A 19,616-nucleotide genomic window follows, 5' to 3' on the forward strand; every position below is an offset into this window, starting at 1 on the left:
AACTGGTACAAAAGTGGCGGCTTTCTTCCTTTATAATAGCCTGAGGTTCGGCTAGTCTCTGCTTTCCTTAATTGCTTGGCAAATGTTGATATTTAAAGAAAGCTTATGTAACACAACCTGTCGTGGTAATGAAGTGGTGGTAGCATACTGCTAGCATACTGAGGTCGTAAGTTCGACTTCCTGAAGTGGCTGCTGCATTTTTATGAGGGCCCGGGTGCGAAGTGAGAACCCTCGTGCACCGCGCTTTTGGTGCATGGTAAACAACGCCACATGAATCGAACGAAATGGTTCAAGGACGTCCGTGCACTAAGCGTTCTCCTGCAGCCCAAGTGATACTTAGGGACGGTAAACTCTTTGAATGAATCAGTGACCTTCTCAATAGCTCGCCGTAGGACCTTAGTTGTACTCATAGGTACGACAGGGTAGGTTTCGAAAGAAAGAGCTCTGCACAAACCGCTAAGCATTCAGAGTCTTCTATCGCAAACGCTTTCGATTCATCCGAGCTTGTCTCAGTTACATCGGAGGGGATACAATCGAACGCTTCAAATTTTGTGCCGCTCACAACTTGCGCATTCCACACTGGATTCCTCAGCACTAATAAGTGATTCTTACAGCGTGAAAATTTCAGAGAATTAGGAGTTTTGCCAACATTATTTTTTGCGAACATCGTCATTTACTGCGACAATGGACGAAAACTAAGATGTCGTATTAGGAACAACGATAACGCGAGCGCCCGTTCAGCGATCTTCTCGTGCTCTTTCTGTTTCCGAACTGCCCTTTTGCGACCCAACGTGAACAAAGAAGTCAACGCTCTAGCGATTACCTTCAGAATGCCACCGACTGTTCTGAACTGGCGAGGCAGAGCGAGAGAGAGGAAACAAGGATAGGAAAGGCAGTGAGGTCAACCAGAACAGCATCCGGTTTGCTACCTTACACTGAGAGTGGAGGAAATGGGGATAAAAAGAGGAAGAAAAAGAGAGAGAGTAAGCACTCAGTACGTGTGGGAGGGACACCACACACAAGGACACTATAAACGGTCTCTTAAGCCGGTGCTCTTCAAGTACTGCACAAGTGCACGAATCGCTTTTCGAGCCAGTGACGGTACCTTTGACTCGGTGAACGGTCTCGAGTCCAGTCGGCGTAAAGTTGCCCGCAGAGAGAGGCGTTGGACATCGTAGCCAGGGCAGATACACAATAGGTGTTCGATGATCTCCTCGCACCCACAGGAGTCGCACATCGGGCTCTAGGCCATTCCCGTACGGTAGGAGCATGCGTTCGTGAACGCCACTCCCAGCCACAAGCGACACAAGAAGGTTGTTTCGCCGCGGGAAAGGCTAGATGGCAATTGTAGCCGTAGCGTGGGGTCCAGTTTACGTAATCTGCAATTGAAGGCAGTTGAAATCCAGAGATCTTGTGACTTTTTGCGTGCATGTAGGCGAAGTTCCCTGGCAGCGTCCGACCTTGCCAAAGGTGTTGAACGTGTCTTGGTATCTTCGTGGGCACACAGGGCAGCCATGTCAGCTAGGTTGTTGCCTACGATGCCACAGTGAGCAGGGATCCATTGAAATGTAATGCGGTGTCCTCTTTCCAGAGCATGGTGGTGCACTTCCCTGATGTCAGATATCATCTGCTCGTAAGTTCTTTGACGTAATACAGACTTGATGCTATGAAGGGCTGCCTTAGAGTCACAAAATACGACCCATTTCCCTGTTGGCTCTTCGGTGATGTACATCATAGTGGCATGGAAAGCTGCAAGTTCTGCCCATGTAGATGTAGTCGTTTGCGACAAGTTGATTTGAACTGCAATGTTCTTGGCTGGAACGACGAATGCGGCAGTTGAGCTGGTAGGTGAGGTCGCACCATCGGTATATATATGAATGTGGTCATGATACATCTGGTGCAGTAATAGGAGCGTAAGTTGCTTCAGAGCCGGCGCTGGATGATCGGACTTTTTTGTATTTCCAGGAATAGCAAAATTCACTTGAGGCTGACGCAGGCAGCTCAGGGGAGAGGAAGGCTTCGCCGCCGGTGTAAAATATGCCGGTATGCACTCTTGATAAGCGCTAATCACTCGTGAAAAGGTCGCTTGAGGTCTCTCCGCTCATAGGGAGGCCAAATGATGGTCGGGGATCCTTGACAGATGGCGAATGTGCGCTCTGAGAGAGTCAACAGCTAAATGTGTCTGGATTATATGATCTCCCGCGATGGCGATTGTTGCTGATGTTGAGGTGCACCGAGGCAGCCTTAAACATGTGCGTAGGGCTGAACCTTGTACGCTCTCCAAGGCGTGAAAGCTCGTCTTGCATGCATTTGACAACACTGGTAGGCTGTAACGTAGGAGTCCGAGAAACAAAACCCTGTACAGCTGCAACCTAGAATGGACTGGTGCACCCCAGTTTTTCTCGCAGAGAAATTTGAAGACCTGAGCAATGGCGACTAACTTCTTCTTCAGATAGACGCAGTGAGGGCTCCACGAGAGGTTGCAGTCAATGATGACGCCCAGAAAGCTATGCGTCTTAACATAAGATACAGCTTGACCATTGATGGAAACAGGATATAATGACATTTGTTTGTGCGTAAAACCAAGTAATGCGCACTTTTCAGTAGACACACTGAGGCCTTGTTCTAGGAGATAAGACGCCGTCATGGTTGCCACCCGCTGAAGCCTGGCTCTTAGCTGAGGGCGAATCACCGCAGAGGCCCAGATGCAAATGTCGTCGGCATATATTGAGACATGAACTGTCCACAGTAGGTAATCCGCTAGTCCTACCCGGACGAGGGTGAACAAAATAGGGCTCAACACTCCACCCTGCGGCACACCACGGCAGATGTAGTGGTCTGAAGTCTTCGGTCTGTAAGAAAAAACGCCTCTCAGTTAAATAGTCCCGAATCCATTTATATATCCGGCCACCAACTACAACAGCCTCAAGTGAGTTCAGTATGACCTCATGGGCGACGTTGTCATATGCTCCTTTTATATCTAAAAATGTGCCGCAGATAGGCGCTTGAGGCTTTTTTGATTTTGGACCCATGTTACGATGTCAATTACGTTGTCGATGGACCTGCGACATCGACGAAAGCCTGTCATGGCGTCCGCATAGATGTTGAATCGTTCTAGGTACCATTCCAATCCAGCAAGAATCATTCTTTCCATCACTCTGTCGACGCAGCTCGAAAGCGCAATCGGACGATATGATGAGATCTCAAGCGGAGACTTTACAGGTTTCAGAATGGGGATGAAGCGGCTCGATTTCCATTGTTTAGGAACGGCGCCGTTCTGCCAAGACTCATTGTAGTAGTTGAGCAGCTCATCACGTGCGTCATGTCCAAGGTCGCATAGGGCAGCGTACGTGATGCCATCAGGTCCTGGTGACGAAGAACGCCTGCAGGTCGCCAGCGCAGCATCGAGCTCTTCGAGTGAAAATAGCACGTAGCACGCTCTGCTGATCGATCCGCTTCCTGGAGGCGGCCGCCGCTGACGCCACCATCGCCAGCAGATGTGCAGGGTCGTCCACTTCCATCACGACCGAGGAGGGAGCGAGGACCAGTGGATGAACTTAGGTTTTCACAGAAATAAACCGGAGCTAGAAAGAACAGCGCTGTATCAAAAGACACTTCGTCGTCGTCTCTCCTGGCGAGGCAGACAGAACAAAAGAATGCAGCAACTGCCGAAGCATTGTTCAAGATAATGGTCACCGAATTTCCGATTGCATCGCAGTGGACAAGAAAAGAACAGATTTCTTTTTCCCTCCGCGCTTCTCGACGCATTTGCTCGCCACAAGTGTTTGAAGTTGCCGCGAAAAGAGGTCAACGTCGTTACCTGTATAGAGACTCTCGACCTTTGGCTTCGCCTCTGGCTACTTAATGACGGAAGAAGTCAACTTATGGGCTAGCAGCGACACACGCCGAGTGGAGACACTGCAGACAGACTACACTTCTAGAAAAAAGTCAGGCGACTCTACGGTTTTCACTTTCGTTTTCTCTTGAGCAGCAAACGTGTCGTTAGGTGCCCGGACAAAATAGCACACGGTGCAAACGAAACAAGGTTCAAGAAAGCGACTGCAACAAAGACACATCAACGACAGGTACACGAAGCGTAAATAGGTAGCGAGAAGCCAGGGAAAAACAATAGGTGGGCGCACAATGCTGGTGTATGTGTTTGTGTGTGCTCTCGGCTCAGGAAATGGCGCGTCTGGAAGTAACGACACGGTGCCGTAATTAGTCACGGACGGCGGACAAGCACAGAATGGGGTTGACGTGCGGCGAAGCGGCCATCATTCTGGCTTACTCCTCGGGAACTTTCTCTTCCTGCGTCTGAGACAGAGTTTCGGATTCACTTCTTTGTTTTCGCGATCTTGTTGACATTCCTGGGTCAGTGAGGCACCTTCAGCTGGTCGTTACACTGCACTTGAGATAAGCGCGAAGGCTCGACTGCATTGTAATTAGACACTAACGCTAGGTATGAGGTCGGGCGTAGGGCGCTTTCCTTTTCTTGTTCTTTTTTTTTCTTGAGCTTCCCTGGCGGTACTTTTATGACAGGAACATTTTGTTAGCAGAATAAAAATTAGATTTCGTAACCCAGGCTCCCTTTATTTCTTACTCCTACGCCTGGAGCACTGAAGTCGCGGCGTCAGCGCGTGGCGTTTCAGATTTCGCTAATTAGGAATGTTTTTTTATTATTATTACCATATGGCATTTAGGAGATGTAGTCGCTTTTCATTGTCGCCGGCTACTCCTTTTCACATAGGAATTTAAAAAAGGAATAAATCATAATAAAAGTAATGAAATCATAACAGAAATTCCAGTCACCAGTCACATAAGTACACATTGCCACCCTATAACTGAATCCACTCCAAATTATTATTATTATTATTATTATTATTATTATTATTATTATTATTATTATTATTATTATTATTATTATTATTATTATTATTATTATTATTATTATTATTATTATTATTCCCGACTGTCAATACGGTTTTATTGAAGAAAGGGGCACTCAGGCTTTGTTAGAAGAATTGAGTGACCATTTATTTTCTTCACTTGAAAAAAATCTTGTATGTTGCGCACTTTATATAGATGTGGCAAAAGCCTTTGACACGGTATGCCATTCGCTTATGCTAGAGAAACTCTACAATTCAGGTTTTCGAGGACCTTTCTTCCGATTGCTACGCAATTTCCTTTCAGATCGCTCCCAGATTGTTTCCATTTCAGACATTTGCAGTTCCCGTGTTTTTCTGAAGGCCGGTGTGCCACAAGGTTCCATACTGTCTCCCTTACTCTTTAATATATACGTCAAGGACATGTGCAACGTGCTATCTGTCTGCAAGTTATTTCAATATGCAGACGATACTGCAATTTAGCCACACATGTGAATTTTCCAGAGGCATTCTCAATCCTTCAAAATGACGTCGGGAAATTAATGGATTATCTTGGTGCAAATGTAATTGACATCAATCATTCTAAATCAAAGTTGGTTTGCTTCCATAGCCCTCTGAAACGTGTTTCACTTTCTTCTTCACTTTATTTGCACAGCTCTCAATGTATTAATTGTTCCTGCCCTCCAATAAAATTTTCGGACTCTGTGAAGTATTTGGGCATATGGTTTGATTCTAGTCTTCGTTTTTCTACTCACTTGTCTTACATATGTGCCAAACTTCGTAAAATCGTCTGTTTACTGTACCGCATCAAAGTGTTTTTACCCTTGTCTGTTAGGAAACTTTTGGTCCACTCGTTAGCCTACAGTGTGCTCAGATATGGTATTACAACATTTGTACATTGTTCTAGTACCTGGCATCACCGTGTAAATAGGTTGCTAAAGTGTATGTTAAAAAGTGTTACTTATGACGTATACAGACCACAAGGGATGAACCTTTTTCAGATGCTAAAAATGCCGAACATGCGCTCACTGTTTGTTCAAACAGTGGTACTGAAACACTTCTGGACGGATACCTTTAAAATACCCGCTGTGCCTTGCCGTCCTTTACGGCGTGCACCTGCTTTTTCAGTTCCTCACACACGAACCAGATTTGGCAGATATACTCGAGCCTTTTATGTTCCAGATGTATTCAATGCCCTTCCTTCTGAAATTTCTTCCTGTAAGTCTGTACGCGACATTCGCAAAACTTTAAGGGCATTGTACACAGAATGATTATAGGCGTCGTATTTTTATTTCTCCTGTCATTGTTGAAGCATGTCTTCGCTCTGGTCGTTTCTTCGCTTCTTTTTTTTTTTCTTGCTGTTCTTTCGTGATTCTTTTTTTTTTTTTGGCCTTGTACTTTATCACTCGCTACCTTAAGTGTTCAATGTCTTTTTGATTTCATTTTCTTACAAAAGAAAGAAAAGTCAGTTTCTGGCTGAGTCTTGCTATTGACTGCCGGGTTTCGCGTGACAAGCCACTGTGATGGCTTAGGCGAACCCGATTTCTGTACATATACTTGCAGATTTGATAATAAATTATTATTATTATTATTATTATTATTATTATTATTATTATTATTATTATTATTATTATTATTATTATTATTATTATTATTATTATTATTATTATTATTATTATTATTATTATTATTATTATTATTAGTTACGCAAACATACAAGTATACAAAGGAAACAGGGAGGGAGCAAGCTGACAACTGCCACCGGGAGGGGCACAGACCCTGCCTACTCTTTCGGGAGGAGGGAACGAAAGGAGGAGAAGATAGGAAACAAAGAAATAGGTTAGAAAATAGGAACTAGACAAGTGACATAAAAAGATAAAATCCAGTCACGTGAGTAAACTAATTCCACACCAAAACTAAAAGACAAGTAATGTACACAGCAACAGCAAGTAAATTACGCATAACTTACCATAAATAATTTTTTTTTCTTACATAATGCGTCATTTTGTATTTGGAACGACTAGCTTCGCTCGATAAAAGGTAACACTGCATGAGCAGACAAGGCAATTGAGTGGAGCCACCTTCCCGCTGACATAATAGCATATGCTGGTGACAAAAAACGTTTTTTCCCGATGCACCAGCCAGCATTGTATACTAACGTGTTACTTGAACGTCATTTTTATTATTACTACCTTGATTTTGTTGTGCTTGCTGTTGTTTGCATTTTGTACCCATTATCCTCTATAAAGCACCTGGTCCTTAGCGTGAAACAAATAAATAAATTAAAGCAAATTATAACGTATGACGTCAGAGAGAACTTGAATGTTACCGTCCGTGTCGGTCTTTTTTTTTTCTTTTACGTCTTTATGTCCAGTATATATTCAAGCACTCCATGCCGTACATTCTAAAAGGTTTCAAGTATAAACAACGTATAACAGCAAACTTTCACATCTACTGCCACGTCAGGGGAAGTGACACAAAGAAATAGGAACTTTGCCCTGTTCGCGCTCTTTCAAACTGATTGACTCCACGCTAGTCGCATCTCAGCGGTTTTATTAGTACATTGGCCTGTTTGCTTTGACACGCCCCTATATTACACAGCGTTTTAAACCACGAATCCTTTCGGTGCGTCAGAAAAACATCTGAATTTTTTCACAAAGAAGATTTGCATCTACTTTACGCTAGATTAGCATTTCCGGTGGCTAGAATGCGCACAACAATGCAAAACACTTTTCTAAGCAACAATTCCACACCTCTATCCCTATGCTGATACATTGATCGAGCATGTTTTAGTTGCTTCACAATGCGCACTTACCTAGTAGGGCTCCCAACAAGTGGACTGCGAGCAAAATCAATTCGGTGCCACGTTGAATGAATGAAAGCTTCTTGACTGGATAGTTAAGTGCCTTGTGCTCGACGCGTTCTTTTCTTGTTGTTGTTGTTGTTGTTGTTGTTGTCTCTTTGTATTTTTTTTCAAGCTCTGCTATTGTGCACCAAGCTTTATTCACCGTTAAGATGGTGTGTTTATATATCGAGCTAAATTCGTTTCCTCAACTGTATACTATTATAAGTGACACAGATTCTATGTGCTCACGTTGGGGAGAAGTGATTCTTGCCTCATTTGAATACACTCAGGAAAAGATCCAATAACAACAAAAAATGGCAAAACTACATTTTAGATTAGTATGCCACTACCCATTTTTCTTGCAGAAGTTACATAAGGATAAAACATATTCGTTGAATAATTGAATATTCGACTCTCTTTAGCGAAGCCCGGTGCTTGCTTCTCCACGTTAAGACTTTGCTATACACACCTCTACACTTTCACGTGTTGCCTATAGCTTCTTTATGTATGTGCGTTTCTTCAATACAAGTTTCAGTTCAACTACTAAAATCGTGTTTGTTTGTTTGTTTGTATTCTTGTTTTTTTTTTACTTTTTTTTTTTCAGTCCCGTCTGCTGGCGCTGCCTTTACAAGATGTTGAACCCCGTCTCACCCAATGAATTACTTTGTTGTCTTTCAAGTTTGCTGCTCAACTGGCATGTCTGTGTTGTAAGAAAGCACGCTTTATATATAAAAGAAAGGTATTATTGAAATCAAGACTTTGATGGAAAGCCGTCTGGTCAGGAGTAGACATTGTAAGTAGTTAAAAGTTCGACGCCGACCAGATAACAAAATAAAAAATAAAAGACGCTTCTACTCCAGCACAGAAACTTTCCTTCAAAATCTTGTTCACAATCAGATAGTAGATAGTGAACAAGGCTCCCGTACTGGAGCCGAAACGTTTTTATTTCAAAATTTTAGCGATCGGACGTCCAACTTTCAACTACATAGCACTGAATGTTATAAGTATTTGTTTATTTAGATATAGAAGAATATTATTGCAGATGAGAATATTTGTTTTTATACAAAGATTCACCCATCCCTATGTATCACATCCGATCATAGGATGTGGGATTTGTGAGGCGTATAGTTTTTTACGTAGACAGTTTTTTATTTAGGAAATAAAATTTGTATTGGTGTTTCCAAGTTTTAAACTACAAGATTAACCTTTACCTACAGCACGAGGCCCACTTGATCTCTCATACGTACTTGCAATATAGCATGCGTTTTTTTAGAAAGCATCGAGATGATATTTCGCAGCTTCGCTCACCGCCCTGGCGGGTCTCCGTTCTCGTGGAAGAAGACTGTCTCGTTGTTCCAAGCGAACGTGGCATTCATGAGGTACTGCAAAAAGACGGAGCCATTGACGGGCACCATGGCTGGACACACGCCGGAGGTGTTGGGGCAGAGGTCGCGATGCATGTTGTGAAGGCCGTATGCCATGGTGTAGATGGATTTCTTGACGAACTCCACTTTCGTGTCCTGTTTGTGACCTTCCCGGAGGTCTTCCTTGCCTGGAACGTGGGACAAAGTGGAGAATTACAATGTTGAGGTGAGGCGGAATAAACAAATCAGTTCACTGAGGTGAAACGTTGAGCGAGTAGGTTGGCGTTTCAAATGAAAGCAGTGCAAGGGAGACCATGAAGCAATCACACACATAATGAGAAGCGGTTGCTAATCTAACAACAAAAAAAACGCACGCGGAAACGCCCATGTCTTTCTCGCTTTCGTAACGTGCGAGTCACTGATAGAAGCCGACTTCAAAAGCGATTGTGTGCATGTGAATTGAAAAGTACTCGACCGATCGACACCAAAGTATGTCTACAAAGAAACAACTGTCGGCGCTAGAAAAAAAAATAGATATGGCTTACCTCAGGGCAGCAAGCTGTGGTCCACTTCTGTTTATCATTTTCATAAATCGGATCGTAAGTACACATACCTCAGCACAGTACGTAATTTATGCAGACGATACGAGTTGGTATATATATATTTTTTTTTTTCAGGAACGAATGCTGATAACATCATAGCATCTGCAAATAACACATTTAACAGACTACACGCTTGGACAGTAAAGAGTTCACTATGCAATAATTGTGCTAAAACAAAAGCTGTTTGTTTCTGGGCCAAATCTACATCATGCAAAATACTTAATTCCTAAAGTTTAAATAATTTTAGAATAAAAATTTCCTCGCCTGCAAAGATAGTGGGTGTTGTGTTTCACGAGTACATGTGCTCGGAACATCGCACACATTACATAAGAAATAAACTTAGCAAAACCGTAGATATCCTTTGAAAGTGTGAGCGTATACTGCCAGGGCTAATCAAGCTATTAAAATGCAACTTTTTTTTTTCCACTATCCTCACCATTTAGGTACATTTTTGTTGATGTACTGATGTGTCAATATATTGAAATAAGTCAATCTCGATACCAACCTCCATGTCTCCGGGACCCAGAAGGCTGTTCTCAATTAACTGCCAAGATAACGATTTCAGTGTGTTCGTAACTCCCCGTGCCTACAACGCATCACTGGCAAACACCAAATGTTGACTCTTTTTTGCACCTAACGCATTTTGAAATGCGGAACACAGTTACTGACGGTTAAAAATGTTCCGTTATTAATGTCTGTCGAGGCATTTCAGCAGACACGCCGTCTGTCGAGTGTTCGCAGCTGTTTGCAAGCGGCTGGTGGACTGACTTATGTTTTCTGCTTCAATGACCGGCTACTGATACAACATACAAAACTGAGAACCAGAAATCGCGTTTGCAATAGATTGTGCATTCGAATCCCGCCGCCAGCTACCCAGAGGTGAGGTTACCAGAGCTGTCATCTTGCGATGCGACGTCTGTGCTGAGGAGAGGGCTACGCCGCGATTAACTCAGCAGCATGTTTATCGCCGCAATTCAAAAAATGAGGACGCCCGGGCGTGGCAATTGCCGACACCCCTCCGAAAAGATAGGCCCGCCCGTAGCTATGGTCATCTTCCTCCTCCTCCTCCTCCTCCTCCTTCTCATAACTATGCAGAGATAAGCATCTTTCAGAATATAGGGTCAAGTACTAACCGGTGCAGGTGCGGTTGTAGCGGGCCGAGCCCGGACCGACGCCTAGAGAGCAGTTGAAGCGCACTTCCCAGAATTCCTTAAACCACGGGTTCCGCACGTTGCTGAACGGGTTCAGGCCGAAGTAGTAGCGGTCGAAGTCGTGATCGTAGTTGGCGTGGAAGCGGATGGACAGGCTCCCGACGGACGCCTTCTCTTGGTTCTTCACCACGTCTTGCCGGTCGGACCAGCCGTCGCTGCGGAATGACAAGCCAAGATGAGGGTAACCACCAAAAGCCATGCACGCACCTTCTCGCATCGTCAAAAGAGAGACAGAGAAGGAAGGGAAGGAAGTACTTTCTTCACTTTCTTCACTTTACATTCTAACACTTTATGTCGGAAATTATGGCTTAAAAACACACACACACACACACACACACACACACACACACACACACACACACACACACACACACACACACACACACACACACACACACAAACACACACACATATATATATATATATATATATATATATATATATATATATATATATATATATATATATTGTTACGTGTAGAAAGATACAGACGGAAGAGGCTATTTACAAGCTATTTACACTGGACTGGAGCCAGAGCACCAGGCTGACATTTTTCTCGCGCCAAGGGCACAGACCCACTTCGTCGTCGTACTCGCGGCGGCTCGTCTCTCGGGTATCTACCGATAATACCGTAATAACATATATATATATATATATATATATATATATATATATATATATATATATATATATATATATCTTGCCACCTTTAATAATTACAACAAATAATTGATGACATATGGATATATCGATATATCGGCGTTGTGCTATATTATGAAAAAAAGAACTTAAAATATTTGTTAAAAGTAGACGCGCCAACTATTGTTGGGTTGAAGGCCTTCTGATGCAAGAAAGAACACGGGTTAACAGCAGGGGTGAAGGGCGATTTGCCAAACCTCTCGTCAGACCTAGGCAGGCGTTCTGTAAGAATCCACCTAGTGGAGATGTCCATTTCGTCTGCTGCTGAGGTGCTGAATGGCTGTGGTGCCTGGTTGCTGCGGACACGCAGCCCAGCCCGCCCCAGCCAATCAGAACTTCAACAGCAGACGAAATCGACATGTCCACTAGGTGGACTCTTACAGAACCGCGCCCCTGCTAGTGCACCCCATAAAATGCGTTTGTTTTGCACTACACTCCGCAAAATGAAGTGAATTATGAAATCGTCTTTGGTTACATTCAGATTTTCATTTAGCGTCATATATGAGATGTCACACTCGATGACCGCGCAAACTCGCAGTCAAAACGCTGGAGTGAGGAAGCGCGGCAGCAGCAGCGAGCGAACTGACCGTCGTGCGGGCTCGTGGTTCATCGCGAACTAAGCGGCGAAAACACAGCGCAGGCGAAGCTATCAGCATCCAGCACACTCTGTTCCCCATCGCGGATCGCTTTCAAAATAGCCATCGCGTGGCCACACGCAGCCACACCCCACGCAGCAGCCTCCGGAGTAAAACGCCCCCCTCCCCCTCCCTGCCCTCCTCCCGGTACCTCGCGCGCGACGGAAGACGGCGCGCTTCCTCCCCTCTTTTCTGCCTTGCGATTACGAGATTGAGCCGCCATTGTCGGCTCTCTCTCGCACGTTTTCACTCGCACATACAGCATACGGCGCGCGGCGACGATGGTATCGCCCTTGAACTTTATTCGGAACATCACGGTGATGGCAACGCCGACAGCGACAGCCGAAATGCGCCTGGAGTGTCCGTATAATTGCTATCGCAATAAAAGAAAATATGGTACTGCGGTATCCTTTTCGTCTCCTGGCACATTTTCGTTAAAATCTCTCTGTATGGTTTAGAACGGTAAGTGTCAGTGAAGTCGAGTTCTTCTCGGCTGACATAATTATTGCATATTGAAAAAAAAACAGAAAAGAACAAATGGCTGTTTTCAGCAACTCTAAATGCAGACACAGTTACCGGCAGTTAAAAAGAATGCTTAGTTGTATGCCTCTGCGCGTTTAATAACTATCATAATTATCACCCAGCACCTGGAGTAGCCGGTCAGGCGATCAGCCAAGCTAATATCGCTAGCATTCATTACAGTCTCTCCCTCCCTGCGTTTCTGGCAATGGACTCCGCGCCGAAAACAATGCCTCCCCTGTTTCACCACTGCGACTCTTGCATAGCGCTTCAATGGCGACTATGAACACCAGGAGCCGAACACACTAAACTTTCTGTTCATACGTTATCTTTGTCATTGGAAAGCGCTAATACCGCCAGTATCAGGATTGACTGGCGTTTCCTCTTAGTAACCATTATATCATCAGAGCCTTTTTTGAGTGTGTATTTAGGAAATTGGGGCGAGACGTCTTGATTGCGGGCGGCTGCAGTTTCAAATACCGCTGACAGCTACCCCGATGCAAAAATAGACACAAGCGTAATGTTTCGTTCGAAGCACCACCGCTTCCTGCGGCTGTCTACTCCTGGCAAAGGCTTCTGGTGAACCCACTGTGATCCCGAAAAGCTTCAGGTTTTTGTTACGAACGTTGAGGTGTAATCTACAAATACTCACCGGCGCGAAATTCCTACAAGTGCATAAGTTTCAGCGAGTGGCTTTCTCTGTAAATGCCGGTGCACAGAATGTAAACGAGGCATTATAGTAAGAGATGTGAAAAACATCTGTCAGAAAAAGCATTCTTAAAATAGAGAAAGAAGAAACGCTTAGCCACAGAGAACAGAATTCTAAGATAGGCTGTTTTGTACACGATGAAATTAGGTCAAATAATAGCACCAGAGAAAGAACAGACAAAAGTAAACGGACGAAGCACTGAATCGCTATTTGTACAGCTTTGCACGAGTGCGAACCTCCAAACACAAAAACTCGTCGCAAATCCCCCTCAGTTAGCGGACAATACCAACCAAACCAGACGTGCACAAGTACGGAGAAAATATGAAAGCACGGCGACAGGGACGGTGAGCCAAGCTCGACATGAGATACATACAAAAGCGAATAGCCGTCGGCTCCTCTCATCATTTATGACCGTCGACACGTGTCCAGTAGTGGCTCGGTTAGCGTCGTGAATTATTTATGGTGGAAGCTAGCCTTCCAGCGTTACGTTTGTTTCATATTAGACGGCGCTTCCGCAAACATTCCCAGCTATCAGATGCGCCGCAGGTACAGGAGACATTTCCTGTACAGCTGCCGCCAGCCCCTTCGAAATGAAAGGTTTCGGCATCGTGACTACTGTGACGACCACGCACATGCATGTGGTACATTCGACGCACGTAATAGAAAGCCGCGGAAGCGGCACGATTGTGAGGCAAAAGCAATCGAAAACAACAGCACGCGATCGTACGTCACGTGGTGCCTAGCTGCACAACTGTAGTGGAGCACGCATGTTGGAGCATGGCAGAGAAAGACGAGTGATCTCGGAAGTTATGAATGGTCAGAATAGTGGCTGTTGCTCCGGTGATTGTTAGCAAGGGCGCTGAACACCCTGTGCGTGCGTGCGTGTGCGTGTGCGTGTGTGTGCGTGTGCGTGTGCGTGCGTGTGCGTGTGCGTGCGTGTGTGTGTATGCGTGTGTATGCGTGTGTATGCGTGTGTGTGTATGCGTGTGTATGCGTGTGTGTGTGTGCGTGCGTGTGTGTGTGTGTGTGTGTGTGTGTGTGTGTGTGTGTGTGTGTGTGTGTGTGTGTGTGTGTGTGTGTGTGTGTGTGTGTGTGTGTGTGTGTGTGTGTGTGTGTGTGTGTGTGTGCGTGCGTGCGTGCGTGCGTACGTGCGCGCGCGCGCGCGCGCATGTGCACGTTACGATTGAAAGCCAACGTAAGAATGACATCTGATAAACTAGCCCGTGGCTTTGTTTGTCGGCGTGCTTGCTTGCTTGCTTCTCCCAAGGCGGCTGCATTTCGATGGGGGCGAAGTGCAAAAACGTTCGTGTACTTAGATTTATGAGCTTGCTATCTTGAATATGCACCTGAATCTAAGTAGATGAGCGTGATAAATAGCACCTCAGAAGGTAAAAATTATTCCTTAGTCTCCCAATAAGGCGTCTTAATAATATCGCGGTTTTGGCCCGTGAAACCCTGGATTCTAATCTCTAATCTTTGCTCGCTTGCTTGTTTGCTTATTCGTTTACCGTCACTTCCTTGTATGGTGCTATTTGCCCGGAAATTCATAGCCAGGCGGATGACCTTCGGACCCCTTATGACAGCTGCCCACACATGCTCACGCGGAAAATACTGCACGCACGCACGCACGCACACGCACACACACGCACACGCGCACACACACACAATATCGCGACATAGAAAAGGAAAAGAACGAATAGGAAGGAAACGGAAGCTCAAAAGAAAGAAAAGGAACGAAGAAAGAGAGTAGGACGCCGTTTTTGTGGAAGCGTTATGAAGGCAAAGAGGGAAAGGGAAACGTTCTATCAAATCAACCACGTAAGAACCACGGAACTCAGAGGAGGAGGAGGAGGAGGAGGAGGTGACGAGTTATTGGAAATCTCGGCTATCTGGCACATATTGAAAATCTAGACCTGATCCGCGTGCACATCTCACCCTTCGGAAAAAACACGCGCTCTCTTCAGCGCACGCGAGGCGCGGCAGGGTTCGCAAGGAGCGCTATGCCACCGACCAACCTGTACGACTGCACAGAGGAGGCCCGTCGATTTATTTGCGTTTCGTTGGCTTGGCATCTTGACGCCGAAGAGAAAATCCCTCTCGACAGATGTGCGGGTCGCGAGGGAGAGGATTTTTTTCAGTTTCGAGAAAGATCAGACGATCACAGAGCGCAGAGGAAACCAGCATACGCCAGGGCGAAAGCAATCAAAGAGGAGTACAGTAAAAAAAGAAGGAAATAAAATAGGAAGCCCAAAAAGAAACAAATGTGGCTTCAGTTGAAGCAAGACTAGGTATCCCCCAGCTAGATCCCCTAATTTATCGTTGTGCCTCGAGAAAGAACAATAGAATAAGTGCGACTCCCTGAAAGTCCGCACACTTCGCTATATTCGACGCACGGAATAAATGTATGGCTATATAGAGTAGTCCATACCGGCTGCCTGTGGTGCACGATAGCTTTCGTTTTTTTTTTTCTTTTAGGTTACTTCATCTCGGCTTTGGTATGCCTCTGTTGTTTGTTTGGGAAATAAATATCGAACGGCTTGGTTCGATAAATGTCAATAAAGTCGTTTTAAATTAGATGCAATTAAATGCGTGAGAGATTACCAATGACACCTTCCCCGTCGACGTCTTTTTCTGTATGTAAGCCCAGACGTTCTCTACAATGAAAAAAAAAAAATACCGCACGTTCGTGTATGGCGCGTTACTCACTGTATCAGGTTACGCTAACTCCCAAGGCTAATTCATGGTCACTTATGAAGTTTTGAATTGAATTACTGTCAATTGCCTGACCGCAAGGTTCAGAATAAGAGCTATGGTGACCGTACTTGTCGGTTGAAACGAGAATGGTTCTAATAAAACAGCCCGATTCTTGTTCTTCTACAACTGGACGAAAGTGAATGCTCGTTACAAACCAACCCAGCTTGTCGAAGTTATGCGTTGCCTGGCACCACGACGGCCTTCGTAAAAAAGCTGCACCACGTGGAGGTCAAAGCCAATCAATATCAATTATTTCTTCTCGAACAGCCCAAACTGCGAACGCGGCCACGTGCCTGAGACACTGCGGGATATATATCGCTTGCGACTCGTCTATAACTATTTGCGAGAGCCGCAGACGCTGACACTAGCAAGTGTTGGAAGGCAAACGCTATAAAAAGTTGCTTTTCCGGGCCCCTTGCATGACACCACGGCAGACTTTGCAGAGCACTGGAACAAACTGGAGACTTTAGAGAAACCTCGGCGTTACGCGGTTTATCGTATATACGCGTTCCTCCTTTCTTTCTTCATGGTCATCTTTAATCATTCGTTTTTGTCTCCTTTACTCCTTCCCTGTGCAGAGTAGCTGGTCAGAACATGCTAGCTCAGGCCGACCTCTTTTTGTTTACTATATCAAGTTTTCTCTCTCTCTCTATTATTAGACAAGTGCTCTTTTTCGCGAGCATAAGTAATTTTGGCTCGTCTGCACGTAATCAGCTGTAAGATAACTTTCGCTGCGCAGTTTACTCTAGTGGTTGTCATCCTCGCCTCTGAGTGCAAGCACTCCAACCCTGCTTAATTGAAGAGAACTTACCCTGCGAAGTTTGTATTATTAAAGAAATGAAACCGTTACTGTAACAAGAACTCCCATTTAATTCTTTCATTTTGTCGTCTTCGACGCCTACGCTAACCTTAACCATCGCGCGCAAGATACTTTTATATATCGTTCCTTTTGCTTCTTGTTTTCGGGACTGTCTACAATTTTGATAGGTCCATGAAACTTTTAGTACACATTTAATACAGATAATACAGTAATACAGATACTGGAATATTGATCCACACTGGCTTTTAGGTCGTACTGCATAGATACTGCACTGAAGCAAGCATAGAGCGGGATAAACAAGCTGTCATGCCTATGAGCAGGTTGCAACTTTCCAAGCTACAAGGATGATGTGCTTTTTTTATCGGTAATTTTTCGTCGTGCTTATTTTTTTTATCAATTTTAATCTGTCTCCTCGCTACCGTGATAGCGCACTTTGATCAAAGACCTTTAAGAGAGAAAATAATTTTATAATGCCGACATCACTAGCCGTCGCAGCGGAGGGCGACGAGGGCACTGTTTGCAATGTTTCAGGACAACAGACTTGGACAAGCGGCTGTATCCTGAAGTGATCTTTATAGTGCTACAAGTGCTACTGTGCCGAGCGGTGTTAGTGACCGACTGTGATTGTGTATCTGCGCTTCCTTTATTTCTCCCTACCTACTTTCCTATCCCCAGCGTAGGGTAGCAAACCAGATATTCCCCTCTGATTAACCTCCCTGCCTTTCCCCTTTTTTCTATCTCTTTATTCTGTCACTGAACAAGCGACGCTTTGTTCCTTCATCCACTACGGTTATATAACAATTTCACGCATAAGAATGACAACCCCAAAGTCGCGTTTCGTGCGTTGGTATAGCAACGCACGAAACGCGCCCGCCATTCCCTGATGTTGAACATGTAATATTAGCGAAGGCAGCCAGCCGGTCAATAGGAGACAATGCTTACGAACGAAAAAAACAGTCTGAATAGCTCCGAGTCAGTGACTGCGTTGACATTTCTGACCATGACAGTAACAGTGACTCTACCAGAGCTAGCAGCTCGTCAGAGCGGTTAGTAAACTCTAGTTTATTGATCAGGCATTTCCGGTGCCCACTATAGAGAAAAGAAAACATATGTTAGCACAAGGGCGTTGTGAGTTCACTCGACAACGCCGTAACCACCGATGAATTTTACTGAACAGTGAATCAACTTGGCTGTGAAGGTTGAGCATCGGTTCGGTCCCCCATTGGTGGATATTAGGACGACTCGCGAGTCGGGACACATTCCTACATAGGTGGGGGCGAGAACCCAGTAAAGCTCTCGCCTCTTGCTTTACCTAACGGCACAGAAACGTCTCCTTGTTATCTGACCATTCGTAGTGGTAGAGGCTCACATAGTGATGCAAATATATTGTACTATATCTGAAAGAGGAGGAAAGACAACTTGCGAACTTGCTCACAGACGTGCACTAACAATTTTTTTTTTGCTCTATTTGGTTACGAAAAGTACATGATCTGAAAATGCGTAATAACGCATTTAATACTATTGTCTGTGGAGTTGTACAGAAGCAGGACATCGGTTATCTAACACATAGACAAACAATCGAACTGTATGTCTGTCGTGGGAGAGCCTACTTCTCTTTGCACACTAAGGCAAGGCTCTGCCCGGAAACATAAAAATACGAAATTTTCTAAGGTTTTAGCGATCGTGAGAATACCCAGTGGAGCCCTGGACTAGGGGCCCATCCATGGCTGAAGAGTACCCAAGCTTCAAGAATGAAGACTTCGGCCTCGACCCACTAAAACCTTAAAAAAGTCAATAAAGTATTCCCTTCCATTCCATTCCAAAAGCGGCGACGCACTGCCACGTTGCAAGCTCATTCATTCATTCATTCATTCATTCATTCATTCATTCATTCATTCATTCATTCATTCATTCATTCATTCATTCATTCATTCATTCATTCGTTCATTCATTCATTCATGCATGCATGCATGCATGCATGCATTCATCTCAGAACTAAGGTAATGAAATCATGGTGTCAACGTCCTGCGCTTGATTTACCTTCCTAACAAAATAAATCAATAAATAAACAGGGCAGAGATCATCGCAGGACCGTTGTCAAAATCAATCGATAGATTCCCGGCAGAGCTCCTGAAATACAGTGACTGTGTTCCAGTACTCGCCGTGGACGGCAAAGGAAACAGTAGCGATCTTAATACTAGTTCCAGTTCTCTCTAAGACGCCAAAGTAGACAGCTTCACGACGATAGCATCGTCATCAAAAACGATGCAGGCTGCTTTAGCGTCAAAACAAAATGGTGGCTGAGCCGGACGCTTCGAAACTCTACGGGAAGGTCGTCTGCGCACAAGGAAACGTAGACACGCTTTCCTAAGCCCTTGATGTAAGTCACATCGTGTTTTCCATAGGTTCGCAGGCGCAAATACTTAAAATACACAAATAATGAGTGTTTTTCTCAACTTTTTCTTGCCGCCGCGAGGTGGCGTCACGTGAAATAAGCGTCTTCCAGACGGTTCGAAACGCGCTCCATTGTATGACCTCGAACCTGTCTGGGCTGTCTGATTAGCTGTCTTAAGTA

General features: G+C 44.7%; 1 protein-coding gene across 3 annotated transcripts in view; it reads right to left on the reverse strand.

The window, feature by feature from the left end:
• Window positions 1-19,616, reverse strand: part of LOC142585204 (metabotropic glutamate receptor 5-like) — a 406,950-nt gene that overhangs the window by 25,093 nt on the left and 362,241 nt on the right. For all 3 annotated transcript variants that reach the window (XM_075695766.1, XM_075695764.1, XM_075695765.1), the window contains 2 exons: window positions 10,828-11,060; window positions 9,037-9,280 (listed from right to left, as the gene is read on the reverse strand). In XM_075695766.1, the coding sequence (XP_075551881.1) occupies window positions 9,037-9,280; window positions 10,828-11,060 (477 nt within the window). The remainder of the gene's footprint in view (window positions 1-9,036; window positions 9,281-10,827; window positions 11,061-19,616) is intronic.

This window comes from Dermacentor variabilis, chromosome 6 (assembly GCF_050947875.1).
Source record: "Dermacentor variabilis isolate Ectoservices chromosome 6, ASM5094787v1, whole genome shotgun sequence".
Taxonomy (NCBI): Eukaryota; Metazoa; Arthropoda; class Arachnida; order Ixodida; family Ixodidae; genus Dermacentor; species Dermacentor variabilis.